We start from the raw sequence: 24,668 nt of genomic DNA on the forward strand, positions 1-24,668 counted from the left end.
AATATTGGCAGTGTTAGGGTACTATCACCGGGTGCACCTATGTATGTGCAACCTCACAAGTACAGATACCGCCCTGCAATTAGCGGTAACCACAGTGCGGTATTCATGACTAGGCGGCATACACATATTTATGACGGCTCTTTTACGGTGACATTTCCAGCAAGAAGTACATGCCAAACGGCTTTGGCGCTGCCGATCTGCGTGCAATCAGGAGAGTAACAACAGATGGAGTGGAGTTTATTGTAAACAGGCCGCGCTCCTTCCTACCTCCTCCTGCATTCCACACTCCAGGAGCATGGTGACACAAGCCTCGATGGGGAAGGCGATCTCCCGGCCGCTCACTGTCAAATGTTCATCCAAGGGCTTTCCGAATGATGGCTTTTCAATCCAGGCCTCTGCAAGGGGAAAGACACGGACACTGAGCGGCCTATTCCAACGCCCATGCAGAAAACAAGGGGTTAAACGCGCTTATCAGGATCTCCAGTACGTAGAGACGGGTACAATGTTTTCACATTATATAATGAAGATGGTCTCTGCTAGGTGTTACACTCCCCCCCTCCTGTTCAAAATTTCTGCTTGCTGTCACTGAATGGAGACATTCCTGTGCACACCCCAGAGGCTGTAAAACCAGCCCGGATCACGACCTACTGACAAAGCATGCAGGATGTGTCCCCGAAAAAAGCGACTTCTGATGCACTGTCCTGCCCCGTTCACAGCAAGCAGAGGTCTTGAAACTGACATAAAGTGTATTATAAAGCTGCAGAAATGTGCATTGTAGAATGATTTACTCACCCTGCTGAGCCTTGATCTGCGGCAGGACGGCTTGCAGTAAAGCAAGGGACTTCCTGTGGTACTCGGCCTGCACTTCTATTAGCTGCGGGAGACGCACAAATTATTCTTAATATAACGTATTTTACGCCATTACCACGGTGCCACTGACAGATCAGCTGCACACAACACTCACACCAATGGTACATGGGCTTCTATATGTTCGCAGCCCATGGGGAATGCCCGGGAAACATGGCAGCCCGGCCCATCAACCTACGGTAATGCCATTTACAAGGCTGTTAGTATAGTATCAGTCATGAAAACATAAGACCACTCACCTGCAGGTGACTTTACAGCGTTGGGTAACATTATTTTTGCTGCAACGTCATATGATGTGTTTTAAAGGGGTATTCCGGTTAGAACAAAATCCACGCATGAGGGACAACTGTTTCATCCGACCACCGGGATCTCTACCGAATACAAATAAGGGGACCTCTGACGCCCCCCCCCCTTTGAGGGGTTGACGATGTGCACAGGCGCTCTATTCAACTCTATAGGACTGCTGGAGATAGCCAAGTACTATCTCCAGCAGTCCTAGAGAATGTATGGAGCGGTGGTGTGCATGCATGATGGGTCCCCCGATCTCGTGACTGATGGTGGCCCCAAATAACAGTTATCCTTCGGATAGGGCATAACTTGTTCTAAATGGAATACCCCTTCAAAAGGGTTTTCCGAGATTTGAAAACTGATGACCTATCCTCAGGATCGGCCTACGGTATCTGATTGGTGTGGAGCACAACACTCGGGACCCACATTAGCTGTTTGAGAACGGCGCCGGAGCTCGCAGTAGCGCCGCAGCCTTCTCACAGCTTTCCCTAGGCCAGTGACGTCACATTCATCGGTCACCTAGGCGCAGCACAGTCCCAATGAAGTGAATGGGGTTGAGTTGCGATACCAAGCACAGCTGCTATACAATAGACGGCTGATCGTCGGGTGTCCTAGGTGTCAGACATCCACCGATCAGATATGGGAGATAGCTAATCAGCTCCACAAGCCTGGAAAACCCCTTTAAATATATGCAGTATCTATAATAAAAAAAACAAAAAACTGATCAGTGGGGGTCTGGGGCAGACCACTGAAACGAAGGGGCAGAAGCACTAGCCAGACGCATTGCCCCTTTCTGATTTATCGCTCCTCGGAGAGGTAGGGTGAGCGCCGTTCAGGATGACAAGCAGTTCTTGCTCGCCAAGTCCAAGGCAAAGGCAAGCGGAGCCGATCAGAAATGAAGCGAGTGGAGCACTTCTGCCGCCTTGTTCCATCGATCAATACCCTAACCTCACTGATCAAGACCCCTATGAGACTATATGGGATAATGCCGTCATGTGAACCAGCGGTTCTGCACACGCATACATCGTTATGGCATCAGCTTACCGTCTGAAAGTAGTTTGCATAGTCTATTTCTTTGGCCACAAAGCTGTACATATCCGCCGACAGCTGATCCTAAGGAAAAAGAAACCGTTTATATACTACACATGGACTGGTGCAGCAGAAGAATCAAACTGGGATAAACCATTATACTGTACAATACTAACCCTGAGATATAGTTGAGAGGGAATATTAAGGTCTGAAACAAGATTTAAGGGGGGATTCTGGGCACCTGTGTCTCTATGCTTATGTTCAGTTATTTTTCAGTTTCACTGTCTGGCACAGTTCTGCCTTGCACCTTTGTGTTGATGCTGCTAGGGCTTGCTATGGGTGGGAATAGCAATGTGAAGCACAACAGTTGTCCGCTGTCTGTCAGATGTTACTTTTATTCGCTATTTTGCTATTCTTTTGCTCACTGACTCTGAATGATCTGCTGCCCAGCATGTGAAACACAATTCCTCCTGAGACATCAAGGAGGAAAGCAGGGAGCAGGGGGGGATAAGAGGCATATGATGTGTGAAGTCCTGTACTACAGGGGAGGAAAGAGGAGATAACCAAAATGTAGAGCACTGGAGTAACACAAGTAGGAGATAAACACCGGAAGCGTGGTCAAGTGACTGCATACAGAGGCATCTCCGCTACAGACACTACAATGGTAAGTGACCAGTTTTGCACACAATTATTAAACATCGACAGACAGCGCCACTCTATCCGCAGGTTGTGTGTTGTATTGCAGCTCAGCCTCATTTACATCAATGGAACTGAGCTGCAGACACAACCCATAGACAGATGTGGCGCTGTTTTTGGAAATAAGCATCCATGTTTTTAAAATACTGAACAATTCTTTTAATGGTCTTTTTTTTTTTCACCCGCAGTCTTGAATTCTATCTAACCCCTTTTTTTGACTTTCTTCTCCATGCCTTTCAACCATTGGTTAAAACCCTGTGTCGCATGGTCCGGACGTTATGTCTGCTGTACTGCTTACTGTAAGATTATACATACATCACCCACCCTACAGATCTCCACACGGTTTGCCGCCTCTTCCATCTCTTCCCTGAGTGCATCAGCCTTGGCCCCAGAGGGTTGCAGGTTGCTGGAGATCCCGGACGACTTAGCAGATTGCTGCCACCTGCACACGACAAGGGACACGTCTCCAATAATGTTATAAACTGGGGAGCAATGCTATAGTCCTGCCTATGAGCGTCACACCAATTCCTCCACGTCCCCACTTATTACCAGGCTTTGTCTTCAGCCATTAGGTCTGTATGTTATTCTCCTACCTGCATTATCCGAAAAACTCATGTTCCTTCTGAGCACAGTGACTCATCCCAGGTTTGGAGCGAGGTTGTCTCCAAACAGTGAGTCATTCAGGTCCTGAGCTTCTCATACACACTGCATAATGGGTCATAATAGGCAATTTGGACCTTTTCGAGGTCTTGAAGCTTCTTGCCCCCACTCTCTACCCCTTTCTAAGGAGAGATGAGCCCTAGGCAAGTTAGCACAACCTGGGGCAAACCTGATGTGGGCCCCATACTAGCTGCTTTGGTTACCTCTAGAGCGGGGGGGGGGGGGGGGGGGGGGGGGTGTCAACAACCTTCACATCTCCAGGTGTTGTCAAACTACAATTCCCAGCATTCCCTCCATTCTCTTTTATGGGATTTCTGAGAACAGCTGAGCAAGTGTGCATTCTGGGAGTTGTAGTTTCCACAATGGCTGGAGTGCACCAGGTTGATGCCCCCGGCTCTAAAGTACAATCAGGTGATGACCTTGCATAGTAGACTATAATGCAATGGCATATGCTCTGTACAGATAGAGCCAGCAGGGGGCAACAGAGAGAAAACATTTTTACAGGTTAAAGGGGTATTCCCATCTAATAAAGTAAAGGTATGGGTCCAGCAGGTGATAGCTACTGACCCTGCACATGGACTACTGCAACGGCATGAACAGAATAGGATAAATCATTATACTAGAGCAGGCATCCTCAAACTGCGGCCCTCCAGCTGTTGCAAAACTAACACTCCCAAGAGAGGTCTAAAACAAGATTTAAGGGTTTTTTCAGGGCACATGTATGTGTCCATTCTTATTTTCAGGCAGAGTTATTTTCATTTTCATTGTCTGGCTCAGTTCTGTGCTGCACCTTTTTGATGCTGCTAGGGCTTGCTATGGGTGGGATTAGCAATGTGAAGCACTACAATTCTCAGAAATCTTCTACCGTCTCACAGATGTTACTTTTATTTGCTAGTTTACTATTCTTTCGCTCATTGGCTCTGCATTATCAGCTGCCCAGCATGTGAAACACAATCCTTCCTGAAGCAAGAATCAAGGAGGAATAGTGGTGATAAAAGGCATTTGATGTGTGAAGTCCAAAACAATCTCCAAAAAACTCATGTTCCTTCTGAGAACTGTGACTAATACCAGCTTTGAAGTGCATGAGTCTCCAAATGGGTCTCACATTCAGTGAGTGATTCAAGTGCGCATACACACTGCATAATGGGCCATAATAGGCAGTTTGGACCTTTTGGAGGTCTTGAAGCTTCTTGAACCGAAATCCCCCCAACTCCCTACCCAAGTTTCGATTACCCATGGAGAAATGAGTCCTATGAAATGAACCACAACCCGGGGGCCAACCTGACCTGGGCCCCATACTAGCTACTTTGGCTACCCATAGAGCAGGGATCAGCAAACTTCAACAGTCCAAGCTGTTGTGAAACTATAAATTCCAGCATGCTCCATTCTCATCTATGGGGTTTCTGGGAATCGCTGAGCACAATGACAAAGTTAGGGGTAGGTGGAGAGTCCTTAAAAATGATTTCAGGGATTTAGGGCAAAAGCTTAGGGCAAGGACCTCAAAGGTAGTATTTTCCGAAATACTACCGGTACCACGGGCCACACAAGAAAGGCAGCGGGAGATTAGGGAAATTAACAAGTGGCTCAAGAACTGGTGTAGGATGGAGGAGTTTGGGTTCCTGGAGAACTGGGCCGACTTCTCTGTCGGCTACAGGCTCTATCGTAGGGACGGGCTGCACCTCAATGGGGAAGGGGCAGCTGTGTTGGGGAAGAAGATGGCTAGAAGGTTGGAGGAGTGTTTAAACTAGGGACTGGGGGGGAGGGTAATTACACTTTAGAAGGGGAAGATAGTGCAGATAGAGACCGGGGGCGAGGTAGTGGGACTGGGGGAGAAATGGAAGGAGGGACAAGAACAGTTCAGAAGGAAAGGTGTAGGGTAAAAAATATACATAAACCTCTCATATGTATGTATACTAATGCCAGAAGCCTGACTAATAAAACTGGTGAACTGGAATTAGTGATGTGTGAGGAGGACTATGACATAGTGGGAATAACTGAGACATGGCTGGATGATAGCTATGACTGGGCAGTTAATGTACAAGGTTACAGTCTGTTCAGAAAGGATCGTCAAAACCGGAGAGGTGGAGGGGTCTGCCTTTATGTAAAGTCTTGTCTAAAGCCCACACTCCGTGAAGATATAAGTGAGGGACATGAACATGTGGAGTCACTATGGGTAGAGATACATGGAGCTAAAAACAACAATAAATTACTAATAGGAGTCTACTATAAACCACCTAATATACCAGAGTCCACAGAAAATCTACTACTAAACGAGATAGACAAGGCGGCAAATCATAATGAGGTGGTTATTATGGGGGACTTCAACTACCCAGATATAGACTGGGAAACTGAAACTTGTATATCTCATAAAGGAAACAGATTCTTGGCAATAACCAAAGACAATTATCTCTCCCAACTGGTTCAGGACCCGACTAGAGGGACGGCCATACTGGACTTAATATTAACCAATAGACCTGACAGAACAACAGACGTGCAGGTTGGGGGACACCTGGGAAATAGTGACCATAAAGTAATAACCTTCCAATTATCATTCAAAAGAGCGTTTCTACAGGGAGGAACAAAAATACCAAACTTCAAAAAAGCTAAATTTAGCCAACTAAGAGAGGCCATAGGCCTAACTAACTGGGACAAAGTCCTCAAAAATAAAAATACAGCCAAAAAATGGGATATCTTTAAAAACATCCTAAAATCTCATTGTGAGAGGTACATACCGTATGGGAATAAAAGGTTAAGGAACAAAAAGAAACCAATGTGGATAAACAGAACTGTAAAGAAAGCAATAAATGACAAAAAGAAAGCATATAAAACACTAAAACAGGAGGGTAGCACGGAAGCACTGAAAAACTATAAGGAAAAAAAACAGAACATGTAAAAAACAAATAAAAGCGGCCAAACTAGAGACCGAGAGATTAATTGCCAAAGAGAGTAAAACTAACCCTAAAATGTTCTTCAATTATATAAATGTTAAAAAGTATAAATCTAAAGGTGTCGGTCCTTTAAAGAGTAATGAGGGGGGAGTCGCAGAGAGCGACGAGGAGAAAGCAAAGCTGTTAAATATTTTTTTCTCCAATGTATTCACTGAGGAAAATAAACTGTCAGATGAAATGCTGAATACTGAAATAAATTCGCCATTAAAAGTGTCCTGTCTGACCCAGGAAGAAGTACAACAGCGACTTAAAAAAATCAAAATAGACAAATCGCCAGGACCGGATGGCATACACCCCCGTATCCTAAGGGAATTAAGTAATGTCATAGCCAGACCCTTATTTCTGATATTTGCGGACTCTGTACTGACAGGGAATGTCCCACAGGATTGGCGCATGGCAAATGTGGTGCCAATATTCAAAAAGGGTCCAAAAACAGAGCCTGGAAACTATAGGCCGGTAAGTTTAACATCTGTTGTGGGTAAACTGTTGAAGGTTTTCTGAGAGATGCTATGTTAGAGCATCTTATGGGAAATAAGCAAATAATGCCATATCAGCATGGCTTCGTGAGGGATCGGTCATGTCAAACTAATTTAATCAGTTTCTATGAGGAGGTAAGTACTAGACTTGACAGCGGCGAATCAATGGATGTCGTATATCTGGACTTCTCCAAAGCATTTGACACTGTACCACATAAAAGGTTAGTATAGAAAATGAGAATGCTCGGACTGGAAGAAAACGTCTGTAAGTGGGTAAGTAACTGGCTGAGGGATAGAAAACAGAGGGTGGTTATTAACGGTACACACTCAGATTGGGTCACTGTCACTAGTGGGGTACCTCAGGGGTCAGTATTGGGCCCTATTCTCTTCAATATATTTATTAATGATCTTGTAGAAGGCTTGCATAGTAAAATATAAATTTTCGCAGATGACACTAAACTGTGTAAAGTAATTAACACTGAAGAGGACAGTATACTGCTACAGAGGGATCTGGATAGATTGGAGGCTTGGGCAGATAAGTGGCAGATGAGGTTTAACACTGACAAATGTAAGGTTATGCACATGGGAAGGAATAATGCAAGTCACCCGTACATACTAAATGGTAAAACACTCGGTAACACTGACATGGAAAAGGAGTCAGGCAGCTGCTGCCAAGGCCAATAAGATAATGGGTTGCATCAAAAGGGGCATAGATGCGCGTGATGAGAACATAGTCCTACCACTTTACAAATCACTGGTCAGACCACACATGGATTACTGTGTACAGTTCTGGGCTCCTGTGAACAAGGCAGACATAGCAAAGCTGGAGATGGTCCAGAGGAGGGCAACTAAAGTAATAACTGGAATGGGGCAACTACAGTACCCTGAAAGATTATCAAAATTAGGGTTATTCACGTTAGAAAAAAGACGACTGAGGGGAGATCTAATTACTATGTATAAATATATTAGGGGTCAGTACAGAGATCTCTCCCATCATCTATTTATCCCCAGGACTGTGACTGTGACGAGGGGACATCCTCTGCATCTGGAGGAAAGAAGGTTTGCACACAAACATAGAAGAGGATTCTTTACGGTAAGAGCAGTGAGACTATGGAGCTCTCTGCCTGAGGAGGTGGTGATGGGGAGTACAATAAAGGAATTCAAGAGGGGCCTGGATGTATTTCTGGAGCGTAATAATATTACAGGCTATAGCTACTAGAGAGGGGTCGTTGATCCAGGGAGTTATTCTGATTGCCTGATTGGAGTCGGGAAGGAATTTTTTATTCCCGTAAAGTGGGGAAAATTGTCTTCTACCTCACAGGGTTTTTTTGCCTTCCTCTGGATCAACTTGTAGGATGACAGGCCGAACTGGATGGACAAATGTCTTTTTTCGGCCTTATGTACTATGTTACTATGTTACAAGTGTGTATGCTGGGAGTTGTAGTTTCACAAGGGCTGGAGTGCCGAAGGTTGCTGACCCCTGCTTTAAAGTATAACGGTCCAGCAGGTGATAGCTACTGACATTGCGCAGCAGTCTATAAGGCAATGGAATATGCTTTGTACAGATAGAACCAGTAGGGGGCAGCAGAGAGAAAACATTTTTACAGGTTACAAGGGTATTCCCATCTAATAAAGTAAAGGTATATTCCTAGGATATGATATCATGTTATGATCTGTGGGGGTCCTACCTCTGGGACCCCCGGACCCTGAGAATGAAAAGGGTACAGCCATCATCTTCTAAGATGGAAATACCTCTTTAAATCTCCATAAAACCTAGAATAACTTTGTAAGTACATAACTGTATTTAACCTATACTGATTAAGAGTTACACCAGGTCTTAGATTCCAAAATAATTACGTATGCAGCTTTGGATGCGACTAGAGTATAAGGCTATTTTCACACTGGCGTTTTGGCTTTCCGTTTGTGAGATCCGTTCAGGGCTATCACAAGCGTCCAAACGGATCAGTTTTGCCCTAATGCATTCTGAATGGAAAAAGGATCCGCTCAGAATGCATCAGTTCGCCTCCGTTCCGTCTCCATTCCGCTTGGGAAACAGACACCAAAACGTTGCCTGCAGCGTCTAATGAAACTGAGCCAAACGGATCCGTCCTGACACACAATGTAAGTCAATGGGGACGGATCAGTTTTCGGACACAATATGGCACAATAGAAAACGGATCCGTCCCCCGTTGACTTTCAATGGTGTTTAAGACGGATCCGTCCTGGCTATGTTAAATATAATACAAACAGATCCGTTCTGAACGGATGCGGACGGTTGTATTATCTGAACGGATCAGTCTGTGCAGATCCATGACGAATCCGCACCAAACGCCAGTGTGAAAGTAGCTTAAGATGTGACATAACTAAAGATCATGTACAAGATACATAAAGCAAAGTGTTTGCCAATTTACTTAACATCACATGTAGAATTAACCCCAAAAATGGGGTCCAGAAATGGAGATGCCCTTGAAGGGTGCCCATAATGCAGCCATTTACCTTGCTCTAGAAGAATCCATGTCCAATACTAATTTGGCTAAGTGTTTCCTCTGTTTCTGGATATTGGGGATCTCCACCTGGAATAGTCAAGATGCAAGAATCAATACAACGTATAAGAAATCACAGCACAAGTTACCTTTAAATGGCGGGGCTAATTTAATAAGACCACCCCTTCAAAGGGGAACTCCATTGGAATGGATGAGCTGACCGGACACGCATCGGTCTGTGATCTCAGCCAATAAAAGGCCTCTACAGTGATGAAACCCCTTTAGCACTGCTCAGAGATGTCACCCAGTTCTTTGCTGAGAAAGCTCCGAGTGGTGCCAAAGGGTTTTATATACAATCCTTCCATTCTGGATATCGGTGGTGCTCTGCTATCTCAGAAGTCACCAATGTGATTTACTCACATGGGTCTATGACCTTTTAAAAGATGGCACTGATCTGGAGTTCCCCTTTAAGCATGCACAGAAGAGACACCTATAACCTCGTACCTCTGAGAGTACGAACAGCGGGTCCACCACATCTCTCTCGACCTCCTGCTCGAAATGGATGAGCTCCTGTGCTAGATTGTCCTCTGCTTCCCCGCACAGCTTCAGCATCTTCCTAGAGTGGGAGAAGGAAAAACTATTTAGAAAACCATGAACTCTTGCTGCCAGCACACACATCTGCTTCCTGTAGTGCTACTTCCTCACAGGTATGGGTCATACATAGAAAGCTCCCCCTAGGGAGCATAAAATAATAAGTCACACATGCAAGGATGTTTCCATTCACTGACAGCAAGTAAAATACTAAATGGAGTTAAAAGAATCAAAGAATGGTATCAAGCATTTAGGAGTCTTACCCAAGTAAAGAGTCATCCCCTAAGACGGCTGATCCTTCCATGAGACACTGGGCCAAGGTTATAAGAGGTAACTTTTTCTATGGGAATAAAAGAAGGAAATGAGGATAAATACACTACTGGAAAATGACAAAACAGCACTTAATTAAGATAAAAAGCATATCTTACAGTATGAGGGATGTGTCATGCAGTGATCAAAGTTCAAACATCCTTACTTTATATACAAATGCTCCACAGACTTTTTTGTCTGCCATCACTGTTATTTTTCTTGTCTGGCATCATTGCTGTTTTTGTTTGTCTGGCATCATTGCTGTTTTTGTTTGTCTGGCATCATTGCTGTTTTTGTTTGTCTGGCATCATTGCTGTTTTTGTTTGTCTGGCATCATTGCTGTTTTTGTTTGTCTGGCATCATTGCTGTTTTTGTTTGTCTGGCATCATTGCTGTTTTTGTTTGTCTGGCATCATTGCTGTTTTTGTTTGTCTGGCATCATTGCTGTTTTTGTTTGTCTGGCATCATTGCTGTTTTTGTTTGTCTGGCATCATTGCTGTTTTTGTTTGTCTGGCATCATTGCTGTTTTTGTTTGTCTGGCATCATTGCTGTTTTTGTTTGTCTGGCATCATTGCTGTTTTTGTTTGTCTGGCATCATTGCTGTTTTTGTTTGTCTGGCATCATTGCTGTTTTTGTTTGTCTGGCATCATTGCTGTTTTTGTTTGTCTGGCATCATTGCTGTTTTTGTTTGTCTGGCATCATTGCTGTTTTTGTTTGTCTGGCATCATTGCTGTTTTTGTTTGTCTGGCATCATTGCTGTTTTTGTTTGTCTGGCATCATTGCTGTTTTTGTTTGTCTGGCATCATTGCTGTTTTTGTTTGTCTGGCATCATTGCTGTTTTTGTTTGTCTGGCATCATTGCTGTTTTTGTTTGTCTGGCATCACTGTTGTTTTTTGTCTGGCATCACTGTTGTTTTTTGTCTGGCATCACTGTTGTTTTTTGTCTGGCATCACTGTTGTTTTTTGTCTGGCATCACTGTTGTTTTTTGTCTGGCATCACTGTTGTTTTTTGTCTGGCATCACTGTTGTTTTTTGTCTGGCATCACTGTTGTTTTTTGTCTGGCATCACTGTTGTTTTTTGTCTGGCATCACTGTTGTTTTTTGTCTGGCATCACTGTTGTTTTTTGTCTGGCATCACTGTTGTTTTTTGTCTGGCATCACTGTTGTTTTTTGTCTGGCATCACTGTTGTTTTTTGTCTGGCATCACTGTTGTTTTTTGTCTGGCATCACTGTTGTTTTTTGTCTGGCATCACTGTTGTTTTTTGTCTGGCATCACTGTTGTTTTTTGTCTGGCATCACTGTTGTTTTTTGTCTGGCATCACTGTTGTTTTTTGTCTGGCATCACTGTTGTTTTTGCTTGGCATCACTGTTTTATTTTGTCTGGCATCACTGCTGTTTTTTTTCCGTCTGGCATCAGTTTTTTTTTTTGCCTGGCATCACTGTTTTATTTTGTCTAGCATCACTGTTGTGAATATTGGAGGAGCAGTTCCTGTAGTTCATCAGTGGTGTGGATAGTGGTCACACACGTAGAGTGGGTCCTGGACAGTCCTGTGATGGCTAACCTCCGGCACTCCAGCTGTGGTAAAACTACGACTCCCAAGATGCACACTTGCTTGGCAGTTCTTAGAACTCCATAGAAATGAATGGAGCATGCTGGGAGTCGTAGTTTCACCACAGCTGGGGTGCAGGAGTTTAGCCATCACTGGTCTAGACAGACAGATGCACTGCAAGATTGCCATACAAGAAGAGCTTCTGTATCTCAAAGTACAGCCACGGCATGACATACTGGTTGTGCAGTAGCCTCTGCAGTGACTGCCCAGACCATAGGATTGCATTCACACACTCCACTAGCCAATGACCTCTCATCAGAGCGCCTGCACTGGTGCCGCAAGAAAGCCCACTGTTGGCATGAATGGAAACCAGTAGGGTTCAGTGATGAGAGCAGGTTCTGCCTTGGTACTAATGATGGCCCCATCAGAGTTTTCAGGAGGACTTATGCATAGTGCAGAGACTGGACCAGCACCAGGTGCCGTGGTGTAGGGTGCCATGACCTACCTTGCCCGTTCCCATCTAGTATTTGTGAAGGAAACACTAAGCAGCCTTCGGTATGTCCACGACATTGTGGAACCAGTCCTACTGCCTTTTTGACTCCATTAGACGAGGTGTTTCTGTATTTTGTGGCTGGACCCTAACAGAACAGTCCTATCCTTGTCCGTAATGCGGACAATAATATGACATGTTCTATTTTTGTAAGGAACTGACATGCAGACACAAAACGCACACAGAGTCATTTCCGTTTTTTTTGCGCCCTCCACATACCGGCTGCAAAAAAATAATAAAAAAAAACACGGGACGGACACGGACACAAAAATACGTTTGCGTGCATGAGCCCTTAATGTGACCCTGTCTCTTTAAAAAAGAGCATCACAATGACTGAGTATTAGGGCTCATGAACAAGAACGTATTTTCTTTCAGTGTCTGTTTCGTTTTTTTGTGGACCGCATGCGGAACCATTCATTTCAATGGGTCCACAAAAAAAAGTCCATTCCGCATAAAAATAGAACATGTCCTATTATTGTCTGCATAATGGACAAGGATAGTCCTGTTCTATTAGGGGCGAGCTGTTCCACAAAATACGGAATGCACATGGACGTCATCTGTATTTTTTGCGGATTCATGTTTTGCGGACCGCAAAATACATACGGTTGTGTGCATGGGGCCTTAACCGTACTCTCTGCGGGATCTGCTTAATAATACCAGACAATGAAGGCTACATAAAACAGCGAACCAAAAAATGTAGCATTAGTTAGGAGCTTACTTTACACCAAATATTGGGACATTTTAACTGCATGGTAACTGTTAAGTTACAGCCCTTTAGAAAATGTCTCCACTGCGCTCTGCATTAAGGGAAAACTATGGCTGACACTGTTATGGGGGAGCTACATGGCCAGCAGGGTTATGGGGGCAATGTGTGTCCTGCAGCATTATGGCGGCACTGTGTGGCTTGCAGTATTATGGGGCAACTGTGCGGCCTGCAGCATTATGGGGGCACTGTGCGGCCTGCAGCATTATGGGGGCACTGTGAGGCCTGCAGCATTATGGGGGCACTGTGCGGCCTGCAGCATTATGGGAACAATGTGTGTCATGCAGCATTATGGGGCACTGTGAGGCCTGCAGCATTATGGGGCACTGTGAGGCCTGCAGCATTATGGGGGCACTGTGTGGCCTGCAGCATTATGGGGGCAATGTGTGTCCTGCAGCATTATGGCGGCACTGTGTGGCTTGCAGTATTATGGGGCAACTGTGCGGCCTGCAGCATTATGGGGGCACTGTGCGGCCTGCAGCATTATGGGGCACTGTGAGGCCTGCAGCATTATGGGGCACTGTGAGGCCTGCAGCATTATGGGGGCACTGTGAGGCCTGCAGCATTATGGGGGCACTGTGCGGCCTGCAGCATTATGGGAACAATGTGTGTCATGCAGCATTATGGAGGCACTGTGTGGCCTGCAGCATTATGGGGGCACTGTGTGGCCTGCAGCATTATGGGGGCACTGTGTGGCCTGCAGCATTATGGGGGCACTGTGTGGCCTGCAGCATTATGGGGGCACTGTGTGGCCTGCAGCATTATGGGGGCACTGTGTGGCCTGAAGCATTATGGGGGCACTGTGTGGCCTGCAGCATTATGGGGGCACTGTGTGGCCTGCAGCATTATGGGGGCACTGTGTGGCCTGCAGCATTATGGGGGCACTGTGTGGCCTGCAGCATTATGGGAACAATGTGCGTCCTGCAGCATTATGGGAACAATGTGTGTCATGCAGCATTATGGGAACAATGTGCGGCCTGCAGCATTATGGGGGCATTGTGCGGCCTGCAGTATTATGGGGGCACTGTGTGTCATGCAGCATTATGCGAACAATGTGTGTCATGCAGCATTATGGGGGCACTGTGCGGCCTGCAGCATTATGGGGGCACTGTGCGGCCTGCAGCATTATGGGGGCACTGTGCGGCCTGCAGCATTATGGGGGCACTGTGTGGCCTGCAGCATTATGGGGGCACTGTGCGGCCTGCAGCATTATGGGGGCACTGTGCGGCCTGCAGCATTATGGGGGCACTGTGTGGCCTGCAGCATTATGAGGGCACTGTGTGTCCTGCAGCATTATGAGGGCACTGTGCGGCCTGCAGCATTATGGGGGCACTGTGAGTCCTGCAGCATTATGGGGGCACTGTGTGTTCTGCAGTATTATGGGGGCACTGTGCGGCCTGCAGCATTATGAGGGCACTGTGCAGCCTGCAGCATTATGGGGGCACTGTGTGTCCTGCAGCATTATGGGGGCACTGTGCGGCCTGCAGCATTATGAGGGCACTGTGCAGCCTGCAGCATTATGGGGGCACTGTGTGTCCTGCAGCATTATGGGGGCACTGTGCGGCCTGCAGCATTATGGGGGCACTGTGCGTCCTGCAGTATTATGGGGGCACTGTGTGTCCTGCAGCATTATGGGGGCACTGTGCGTCCTGCAGTATTATGGGGGCACTGTGCGTCCTGCAGCATTATGGGGGCACTGTATGACTTACCGATCTTTTATCCGTGTCGGTTCCTTGCTGGCCTTGTAAACACGCGGTCAGTTTCTTGTGGGTGCTATGGGTGACCTGTTTAACCAGCTCCAGACGTTTCTCCACCTGTGGGGAGGCAGAAGGAATAAGCTCAGCTCCTCCTTGATGTAACATGGTGGGGGTGCTTTTACCCAACAGGTGACCCCATAACCGGCCAATGGTAGAACCAACAGGAAACCAAAATACTGAATGATGTCCCATTAATGTGCTGGCGGACGTAACCTGGTATGTGGTCACAGAGGTGGTGTACATATATGCGGGTGAGTCCACAGAGACACCTACCTGTAGTAGATCGTCACTCAGCACCTCTGTCTTCTCAGCCCTGAAAGAAAAGATGAAACATAAATTGTAGCGCCACACACTACATAAATAATACTGATAACCCAGCGCTGCACAAGTATGACGGCTCTATGCGGGGGAGGTCAGGAAATATTCCTAACATGATGGTAAATAACTCATTTTTTAGGGTAGGTACAAAGAGTAACGTGCCCGCTCTGCCATCTTCACCCACCACTGACGGTGTGGGATGGGAAGCGCGGCACTTCTATGAATTATCACGGGCTTTGTCATTGATCTGCAGTAACACCGCTGCGCGGCTGGTGCTCACCACAGTCAATGCGCCACGGAGGAGGTCACATCTGACTATGAGATATCCAAAAACAAGAATGAACCTGGATCGCACCTCCTCATGCTATGCTTAGATCTAATAACTGCTTCTCAGCGCAATTGATAGTATACCGCCCCCTATGTTGCATGAGGCATTACTACACATTTTGATCAAAAAGTATAAGCCCACGACAAGGTTGCCTCTTCGAGTGGAAACCTACTCTAAATTTGGCGCGGCACTGCATGGCGACCACCGGCACCACAGCACCGCACCAGCAGACGGCAGGACACCCCTGCTGCTTGGCGGTGCCACCCTGGCACTGGGCGCCACCAACCCACCAGCACATCAACAATGGCCGCCACGCAGGAACGCACCATGTGAACAGTTGTCAAAGCTCACCTTATCATATGCTCTCAGGAACTCCAGCTGGTAGACTATGAGATCCCCCAGACAAACACCATCATCACATAGACTGCACAGACTCACTGCCGTCCCCAAAGAGAACAGCGCACTTATTTACTGAAATACTCTGTGCTGCTATGCAAGTCTTGGTCTGTGACCTACAAGATCAGCATAATCCTCTCCTGAAATACTCTGTGCTGCTGAGGGCGACCCTGTTACTTCCACTATGTAACTCTCAGTCCTTGACCTCCACAAGATCAGCTCACCAGTCTGCTGAAATCCTCTGTGCTGCTGGGAGGACCCTGCTCTTGAAATGCTCTGTGCTTCTGGGAGGACCCTGCTCTTTCCACTATGTAACTCTCAGTCTGTAAGCTCCCACAAGATCAGCACACTCCTCTCCTGAAATCCTCTGTGCTGCTGGGAGGACCCTGCTTCTTCCACTATGTAACTCTCAGTCTGTGACGTCCACAAGATCAGCACACTCCTCTCCTGAAATCCTCTGTGCTGCTGGGAGGACCCTGCTTCTTCCACTATGTAACTCTCAGTCTGTGACGTCCACAAGATCAGCACACTCCTCTCCTGAAATCCTATGTGCTGCTGGGAGGACCCTGCTTCTTCCACTATTTAACTCTCAGTCTGTGACGTCCACAAGATCAGCACACTCCTCTCCTGAAATCATCTGTGCTGCTGGGAGGACCCTGCATCTTCCACTATGTAACTCTCAGTCTGTCACGTCCACAAGATCAGCGCACCTGTCTCCTGAAATCCTCTGTGCTGCTGGAAGGACCCTGCTCTTTCCACTACGTAACTCTCAGTCTGTAAGCTCCCACAAGATCAGCACACTCCTCTCCTGAAATCCTCTGTGCTGCTGGGAGGACCCTGCTTCTTCCACTATGTAACTCTCAGTCTGTAACCTTCCACAAGATCAGCACACTCCTCTCCTGAAATCCTCTGTGCTGCTGGGAGGACCCTGCTTCTTCCACTATTTAACTCTCAGTCTGTAACCTTCCACAAGATCAGCACACTCCTCTCCTGAAATACTCTGTGCTTCTGGGAGGATCTGCTTCTTCCACTATGTAACTCTCAGTCTGTGACGTCCACAAGATCAGCGCACCTGTCTCCTGAAATCCTCTGTGCTGCTGGAAGGACCCTGCTCTTTCCACTACGTAACTCTCAGTCTGTAACATCCCACAAGATCAGCACACTCCTCTGCTGAAATACTCTGTGCTGCTTAAAACCTCCTCACATCATTTCATTGCTGCCTCTTGCATTTCAGTCATCATCATCATCACATGTGCAGCTAGGTCTACCCCCCACAAGATCAGGATCTTCTTCTCCTGAAATACTCTGTTCTGCTTAGAATACCCTACCCGCCTCCTGCAAGATCTGCACATCCCACTTCTGAAATACTCTGCCCTTCTAGGAAAGGGCCCTGCTCCTATGTATGTCTGAGTTTATAATCCCACATAAGATCAGGACACTTGGTCCCTGAAATACTCTGTGCTGCTGGGGGATTCTGCTCCTACTGTTATATAGTTCCGCCTGTGACCGCCGTCGAGCCTCAGTGCTCCTCCCCACATCATGGCCCTCACAGGAGCGCCGCTGCCTTCTCAAAACAGCTGATTGGTGGGGGTTTGGGTAGTCGGACCCCCACCAATCGGAAAATCCTGGAAAACCCTTTTAAATACTCTGTGCTGCTGCTTCTGATTCCACTGTATAGGTCTATTAACAGCTAAATCAAGCTCATATATGAGTCTTCTGTGATAACAGGCAAGGGAAGATGCCAAGTGATTCTGCTCCTGGCAGTACAGAGCACTGCACAACGAGGGTCAGCGCCCACTAGTAGCCCCCATCCCGCCGGCGTCCCCTGCCGCTCGCCTTGTGTCACTATGTAGTAATCTCGCCACGCTTGGTAATTAGAGCAAATTAAAAAATATCAATGCGTCACGGCAGGACTGGGGAGGACTCATCCGGGAGGGGGCTGCAGGCTCCAGCCGTATCACACTCCAGCAGGCATCTTCTAAATGTCTAAGTGGAGGATGTCTGCCCCCCGGACACACGGCCCGGCTCACCACAAGCAGACATGAAGATCCAAAACCCTGTATTCCTGACATGGCGGAGATAGGAACCAGACAATGCAGCCCGGCACACGTGCTGCGCTGCTGAGAGGTGTATCTAAGCCCATCATGTGTGGTACTGTCTGCTGAGCTGGTGTATCTAATCCTATCAAGTGTGATACTGTCTGCTGAGCTATGTATCTAATCCTATCATGTGTGATACCATCTGCTGAGCTGTGTATCTAATCCTATCATGTGTGATACCATCTGCTGAGCTGTGTATCTAATCCTATCATGTGTGATACCGTCTGCTGAGCTGTGTATCTAATCCTATCATGTGTGATACTGTCTGCTGAGCTGTGTATCTAATCCTATCATGTGTGATACCGTCTGCTGAGCTATGTATCTAATCCTATCATGTGTGATACTGTCTGCTGAGCTGTGTATCTAATCCTATCATGTGTGATACCGTCTGCTGAGCTATGTATCTAATCCTATCATGTGTGATACCGTCTGCTGAGCTGTGTATCTAATCCTATCATGTGTGATACCGTCTGCTGAGCTATGTATCTAATCCCATCATGTGTGATACTGTCTGCTGAGCTGTGTATCTAATCCTATCCTGTGTGATACAGTCTGCTGAGCTGTGTATCTAACCCTGTCCTATGTGATACTGTCTGCTGAGAGGTGTATCTAACCCTATCCTATGTGATACTGTCTGCTGAGCTGTGTATCTAACCCTATCCTATGTGATACTGTCTGCTGAGCTGTCTATCTAAGACTATCATGATACTGTCTGCTGAGCCACTGTATCTAATCCTATCCTGTGTGATACTGCCTGCTGAGCTGTGTATCTAATCCTATCATGTGTGATACTGTCTGCTGAGCTGTGTATCTAACCCTATCCTATGTGATACTGTCTGCTGAGCTATGTATCTAATCCTATCCTGTGTGATACTGCCTGCTGAGCTGTGTATCTAATCCTATCATGTGTGATACTGCCTGCTGAGCTGTGTATCTAATCCTATCATGTGTGATACAGTCTGCTGAGCTGTGTATCTAATCCTATCCTGTGTGATACTGTCTGCTGAGCTGTGTATCTAATCCTATCATGTCTGATACTGTCTGCTGAGCTGTGTATCTAATCCTATCATGTGTGATACTGTCTGCTGAGCTGTGTATCTAATCCTATCATGTCTGATACTGTACACCAACCTGTGCATTTTATCCTACCATGTGTGATACTGTCGGCTGAGCTGTGTATCTAAGTCTATCATGTGTGATACTGCCTGCTAACTGATGTATCTAAAACTATCATGCGTGATGCTGTCTGATGAGTCAATGTATCTTTAAGCCTATCATGGGTGATACTGCCTACTAACTGGTGTACCTAAATCTATCATATCATTGCTGAGCTGCTGTATCTAAGTATTTCATGTGTGATACTATCAAAGCCTACCATGTGTGAGTGTCTGATGATTCAGTGTATCTAAGCCTACAATGTGTGATATTGTCTATGATACAGTGTATCTAAGCGTATCATGTGTGATATTCTTTGCTAAGCCGCTATATCTAAGCCTACCATGTGAGATACTGTCTGCCAATGCAGTGTATATAAGACTATGGTGTGATACTGTCTGCTGAGCTACAGTACAGTATCTAAACCTATCAGAAACAAGAAACACGTATGTCATAAATATATGAATAGAGGGCTTCCTACTGCTGACACCCCAACCCTGGGGTCAATGCTGACCAGACTGGAGACGTCCACAGAGACACTCCCTATTATAACGCATTGAGAAAAGAAATCCTAATCATAATATCCCTGGTCCTCTACACCACCATCTCATCGCGATCAAAGAGGTCTTAGTGGTATCAAAACCTCCAGAAAGTTTTTCTCTACAGAAAATTCCAGTAAAGAAATAAAAAGGCACGCTTTCATAAAATACATCCCAAAAAACATATTGACCAAAAACCAGTAATCAAACCTTCAAAGCAAAGTTCCCTACAGTCAATGGTCATATAAATTGTTTCATGTCCGTGATCACAGCTAAAGGTCAAGAAATAAATGACGTCTCCAATCATTGCTGCCTAACACCAGTCAGGTCCGCGCCTCCACTTCTAATAACCGGGCACAATGTGAACCAGTCAGCACTATTCACCAATATACAATGGCATGTTCACACATAAATGAAAGATGGATATAATAAAACTATCAGCAACCTGTCATAACGACTGCCCACTAAGAAGTAATGTAACTGCACTACATATACAGTAGATATAAAAAGTCTACACTCCCCTGTTAAAATGTCAGGTTTCTGTGATGTAAAAAAAATGAGACAAAGATAAATCATTTCAGAATAGGGCTGCAGTAAACGATTATTTAAGTAATCGAGTATTCTATCGATTATTTTTTACGAATAATCGAGTAATCTAATAAGAAAAACATTCTTAAAATAATGTATTGCTTTATAAAAATGTCCCCCTTTCCCAGTGCCATCAGTTCAGCAGCCCCTCCATGCCATGTTCCCCAGTGCCCCCATGATGGCACTGCCATCAGCCCCTCCATCCAAATTGCCATGATATCCCCCTTCCCCAGTGCCTCCTATGCCATCCACCATGTCCCCCAGTGCCATCAGATCAGCAGCCCCTCCATGCCATGTCCCCTAGTGCCCCCATGATGGCACTGCCATCAGCCCCTCCGTCCAGATTGCCATGATATCCCCCTTCCCCAGTGCCTCCATGCCATCCGCCATGTCCCCCACTCCCCCAGTGTCATCAGATCAGCAGCCCCTCCATGCCATGTCCCCCATTGCTCCCATGATGGCACTGCCATCAGCCCCTCCATGCCATCCAGATTGCCATGATCTCCACCTTCCCCAGTGCCTCCTATGCCATCCACCATGTCCCCCAGTGCCATCAGATCAGCAGCCCCTCCATGCCATGTCCCCTAGTGCCCCCATGATGGCACTCCCATTAGCCCCTCCATCCAGATTGCCATGATGTGCCCCCATGCCATCCACCATGTCCCCCACATCAACCTTCCGAGTGCCTAATCACAGGTGCCTCCATTAACCCCTCTTCCCCTCCCCCCCAATACTTTTATACATGGCAAATCATAGGTGCTCCCATTAACCCCTCTAACGCCAATAACTTTATACATGCCAAACCACAGCTGCCCACATTTCCCCATGCCAAATCACAGGTGCCACCAATTTACCAGCACCCCGCCCCCCCCCCCCCCACGCGCGCGCCTGCGCCTCTGCTAACTTTATACTTACCTTTCAGTACAGAGTGCGCCGACACACGGAGTCCGCAGGAGACGCGTCTTCATCCAAGCATGCACTGGGGACCTGACGTCACACACAGCGTCAGCCAGCGCACTGACGATGTGTGAACGCAAGGTCCTGCAGCGCGGTGCCGACGGGAGGCCACGGAGCGGTGAGTGAGAAGCTTAATTTCACTCACGCTCCGTGGTCATGTGATTTAAACGAATCCTCGATGCAGAAAAACTGCATCGAGGATTTTTTTGCCTCGATTAAATCGATGAATCGTTTCAGCCCTATTTCAGAACTTTTTCCACCTTTAATGTGACCTATAAACTGTACAACTCAATTGGAAAACAAACTGAAATCTTTTAGAAGGAGGGAAGAAAACAAAAAAAACTAAAATAATGTGGTTGCATAAGTGTGCACACCCTCTTATAACTGGGGATGTAGCTGTGTTCAGAATTAAGCAATCACATTCAGAATCCTGTCAGCATACACCGGCCATCATTTAAAGTGCCTCTGATTAACCCCAAATAAAGTTCTGCTGCTCTAGTTGGTCTTTCCTGAAATCTTCTTAGTCGCATCCCACAGCAGAAGCCATGGTCCACAGAGAGCTTCCAAAGCATGAGAGGGATCTCATTGTTAGAAGGTATAAGTCCGGAGAAGGGTACAAAAGAATTTCCAAGGCATTAGATCTACCATGGAACACAGCGAAGACCGTCATCATCAAGTGGAGAAGATATGGCACAACAGTGACATCACCAAGAACTGGACGTCCCTCCAAAATTGATGAAAAGACGAGAAGAAAACTGGTCTGGGAGGCGACCAAGAGGCCTACAGCAACATTAAAGGAGCTGCAGGAATATCTGGCAACTACTGGCTGTGTGGTACATGTGACAACAATCTCCCGTATTCTTCATATGTCTGGGCTATGCGGTAGAGTGGCAAGACGAAAGCCTTTTCTTACCAAGAAAAACATCCAAGCCAGGCAACATTTTGCAAAAACACATCTAAAGTCTCCCAAAAGCATGTGGGAAAAGGTGTTATGGTCTGATGAAACCAAGGTTGGACTTTTTGGCCATAATTCCAAAAGATATGTTTGGCGCAAAAACAACACTGCACATCACCAAAAGAACACCATCCCCACAGTGAAGCATGGTGGTGGCAGCATCATGCCAAGGGGCTGTTTGTCTTCAGCTGGAACTGGGGCCTTAGTTAAGCTAGAGGGAATTATGAACAGTTCCAAATACCAGTCAACATTGGCACAAAACCTTCAGGCTTCTGCTAGAAAGCTGAACATGAAGAGGAACTTCATCTATCAGCATGACAACGACCCAAAGCATACATCCAAATCAACAAAGGAATGGCTTCACCAGAAGAAGATTAACTCCTTAAGGACACAGCCTTATTTCACCTTAAAGGGACACTGACAGGCCGATTAAGCATACTTAGCTGTATATATGCATGCACAGGTCTTCCATTGAGTATTAAAAACATATAAGTCTAACCCCTGTCCACCTTATGAATACTGCAAAATGATGTTATATAACCTGAAGAAATCGCTCGTCTTTCTGCCCAAGGGGCGGCGTCTCAGCTTAACTTCTGCCCAGCCAGCCGCCCCCCAACCGCCGTTTTGAAGCGCCGCCCAGCTCATCAATATTGACTTCGCTGGGCGGCTTCTGCTGTCCCCGACGTTCTGAGATCCGGCGCATGCCCAATAGAGATCCGGCGCATGCCCAATATTAAGCTATGGGCATCGGACTCACTTTCAGCTTCTGCGCATGCGCCCAGCACCCATAGCTTTCTATTGGGCATGCGCCGGATCTCGGAACGTCGGGGACAGCAGAAGCCGCCCAGCGAAGTCAATATTGATGAGCTGGGCGGCGCTTCAAAACGGCGGTTGGGGGGCGGCTGGCTGGGCAGAAGTTAAGCTGAGACGCCGCCCCTTGGGCAGAAAGACGAGCGATTTCTTCAGGTTATATAACATCATTTTGCAGTATTCATAAGGTGGACAGGGGTTAGACTTATGTTTTTAATACTCAATGGAAGACCTGTGCATGCATATATACAGCTAAGTATGCTTAATCGGCCTGTCAGTGTCCCTTTAAGTGCTGATAACTTTAAAACGCTTTGACTTCTCCAGACCATTCTGAGATTGTTTTTTCGTCACATATTGTACTTCATGACAGTGGTAAAATGGAGTAAAAAAATTATTTTTATTTACAAAAAAATACCAAAATTTGCCAAAAATTTGGAAAAATTAGCAAATTTCCAAGTTTAAATTTCTCTACTTCTATAATACATAGTACTACCTACAAAAATAGTTATTACTTTACATTCCCCATATGTCTACTTCATGTTAGGATCATTTTGGGAATGACATTTTATTTTTGGGGGATGTTACAAGGCTTAGAAGTTTAGAAGTAAATCTTGAAATTTCTCAGAAATTTTCAAAAACCAACTTTTTAAAGGACCAGTTCAGGTCTGAAGTCACTTTGTGACTACACCCCTCAAGGTATTCAAAACAGATTTTTACAAACGTTGTTAACCCTTTAGGAGTTCCACAAGAATTAATAGAAAATAGATACAATTTCAAAATTTCACTTTTTTGGCAGATTTTCCATTTTAATATATTTTTTCCAGTTACAAAGCAAGGGTTAACAGCCAAACAAAACTCAATATTTAATGGCCCTGATTCTGTAGTTTACAGAACCACCCCATATGTGGTCGTAAACTGCTGTACGGGCACACGGCAGGGCGCAGAAGGAAAGGAATGCAATACGGTTTTTGGAAGGCAAATTTTGCTGGACTGTTTTTTTTTTTACACCATGTCCCATTTGAAGCCCCCCTGATGCACCCCTAGAGTAGAAACTCCAAAAAAGTGACCCCATTTTAGAAACTACGGGATAGGGTGGAAGTTTTGTTGGTACTAGTTTAGGGTACATATGATTTTTGGTTGCTCTATATTACACTTTTTGTGAGGCAAGGTAACAAGAAATAGCTGTTTTGGCACAGTTTTTTTTATTTATTTACAACATTCATCTATTTTTATAGAACAGGTTGTCACGGACGCGGCGATACCTAATATGTATACAATTTTTTTTATTTATGTAAGTTTTACACAATGATTTCATTTTTGAAACAAAAAATATCATGTTTTAGTGTTTCCATAGTCTGAGAGCCATAGTTTTTTCAGTTTTTCGGCGATTATCTTAGGTAGGGTCAAATTTTTTGCGGGATGAGATGACGGTTTGTATTGGCACTATTTTGGGGTGCATATGACTTTTTGATCGCTTGCTATTACACTTTTTGTGATGTAAGATGACAAAAAATGGCTTTTTTTTACACAGTTTTTTTTTTATTTTTTTTTTATTTTT

The 24,668-nt window shown here is 45.8% G+C and overlaps 1 protein-coding gene across 3 annotated transcripts in view; it reads right to left on the reverse strand.

Moving 5' to 3' along the window:
• ARHGAP44 (Rho GTPase activating protein 44) overlaps positions 1-24,668 on the reverse strand; it is a 134,671-nt gene that overhangs the window by 24,815 nt on the left and 85,188 nt on the right. For all 3 annotated transcript variants that reach the window (XM_040437531.1, XM_040437533.1, XM_040437532.1), the window contains exons 2-10: positions 15,239-15,278; positions 14,918-15,022; positions 10,302-10,378; positions 9,952-10,063; positions 9,461-9,537; positions 3,205-3,322; positions 2,200-2,268; positions 793-874; positions 268-395 (exon numbers count right to left, since the gene is read on the reverse strand). In XM_040437531.1, the coding sequence (XP_040293465.1) occupies positions 268-395; positions 793-874; positions 2,200-2,268; positions 3,205-3,322; positions 9,461-9,537; positions 9,952-10,063; positions 10,302-10,378; positions 14,918-15,022; positions 15,239-15,278 (808 nt within the window). The remainder of the gene's footprint in view (positions 1-267; positions 396-792; positions 875-2,199; positions 2,269-3,204; positions 3,323-9,460; positions 9,538-9,951; positions 10,064-10,301; positions 10,379-14,917; positions 15,023-15,238; positions 15,279-24,668) is intronic.

This window comes from Bufo bufo, chromosome 6 (genome assembly GCF_905171765.1).
Source record: "Bufo bufo chromosome 6, aBufBuf1.1, whole genome shotgun sequence".
Classification (NCBI taxonomy): Eukaryota; Metazoa; Chordata; class Amphibia; order Anura; family Bufonidae; genus Bufo; species Bufo bufo.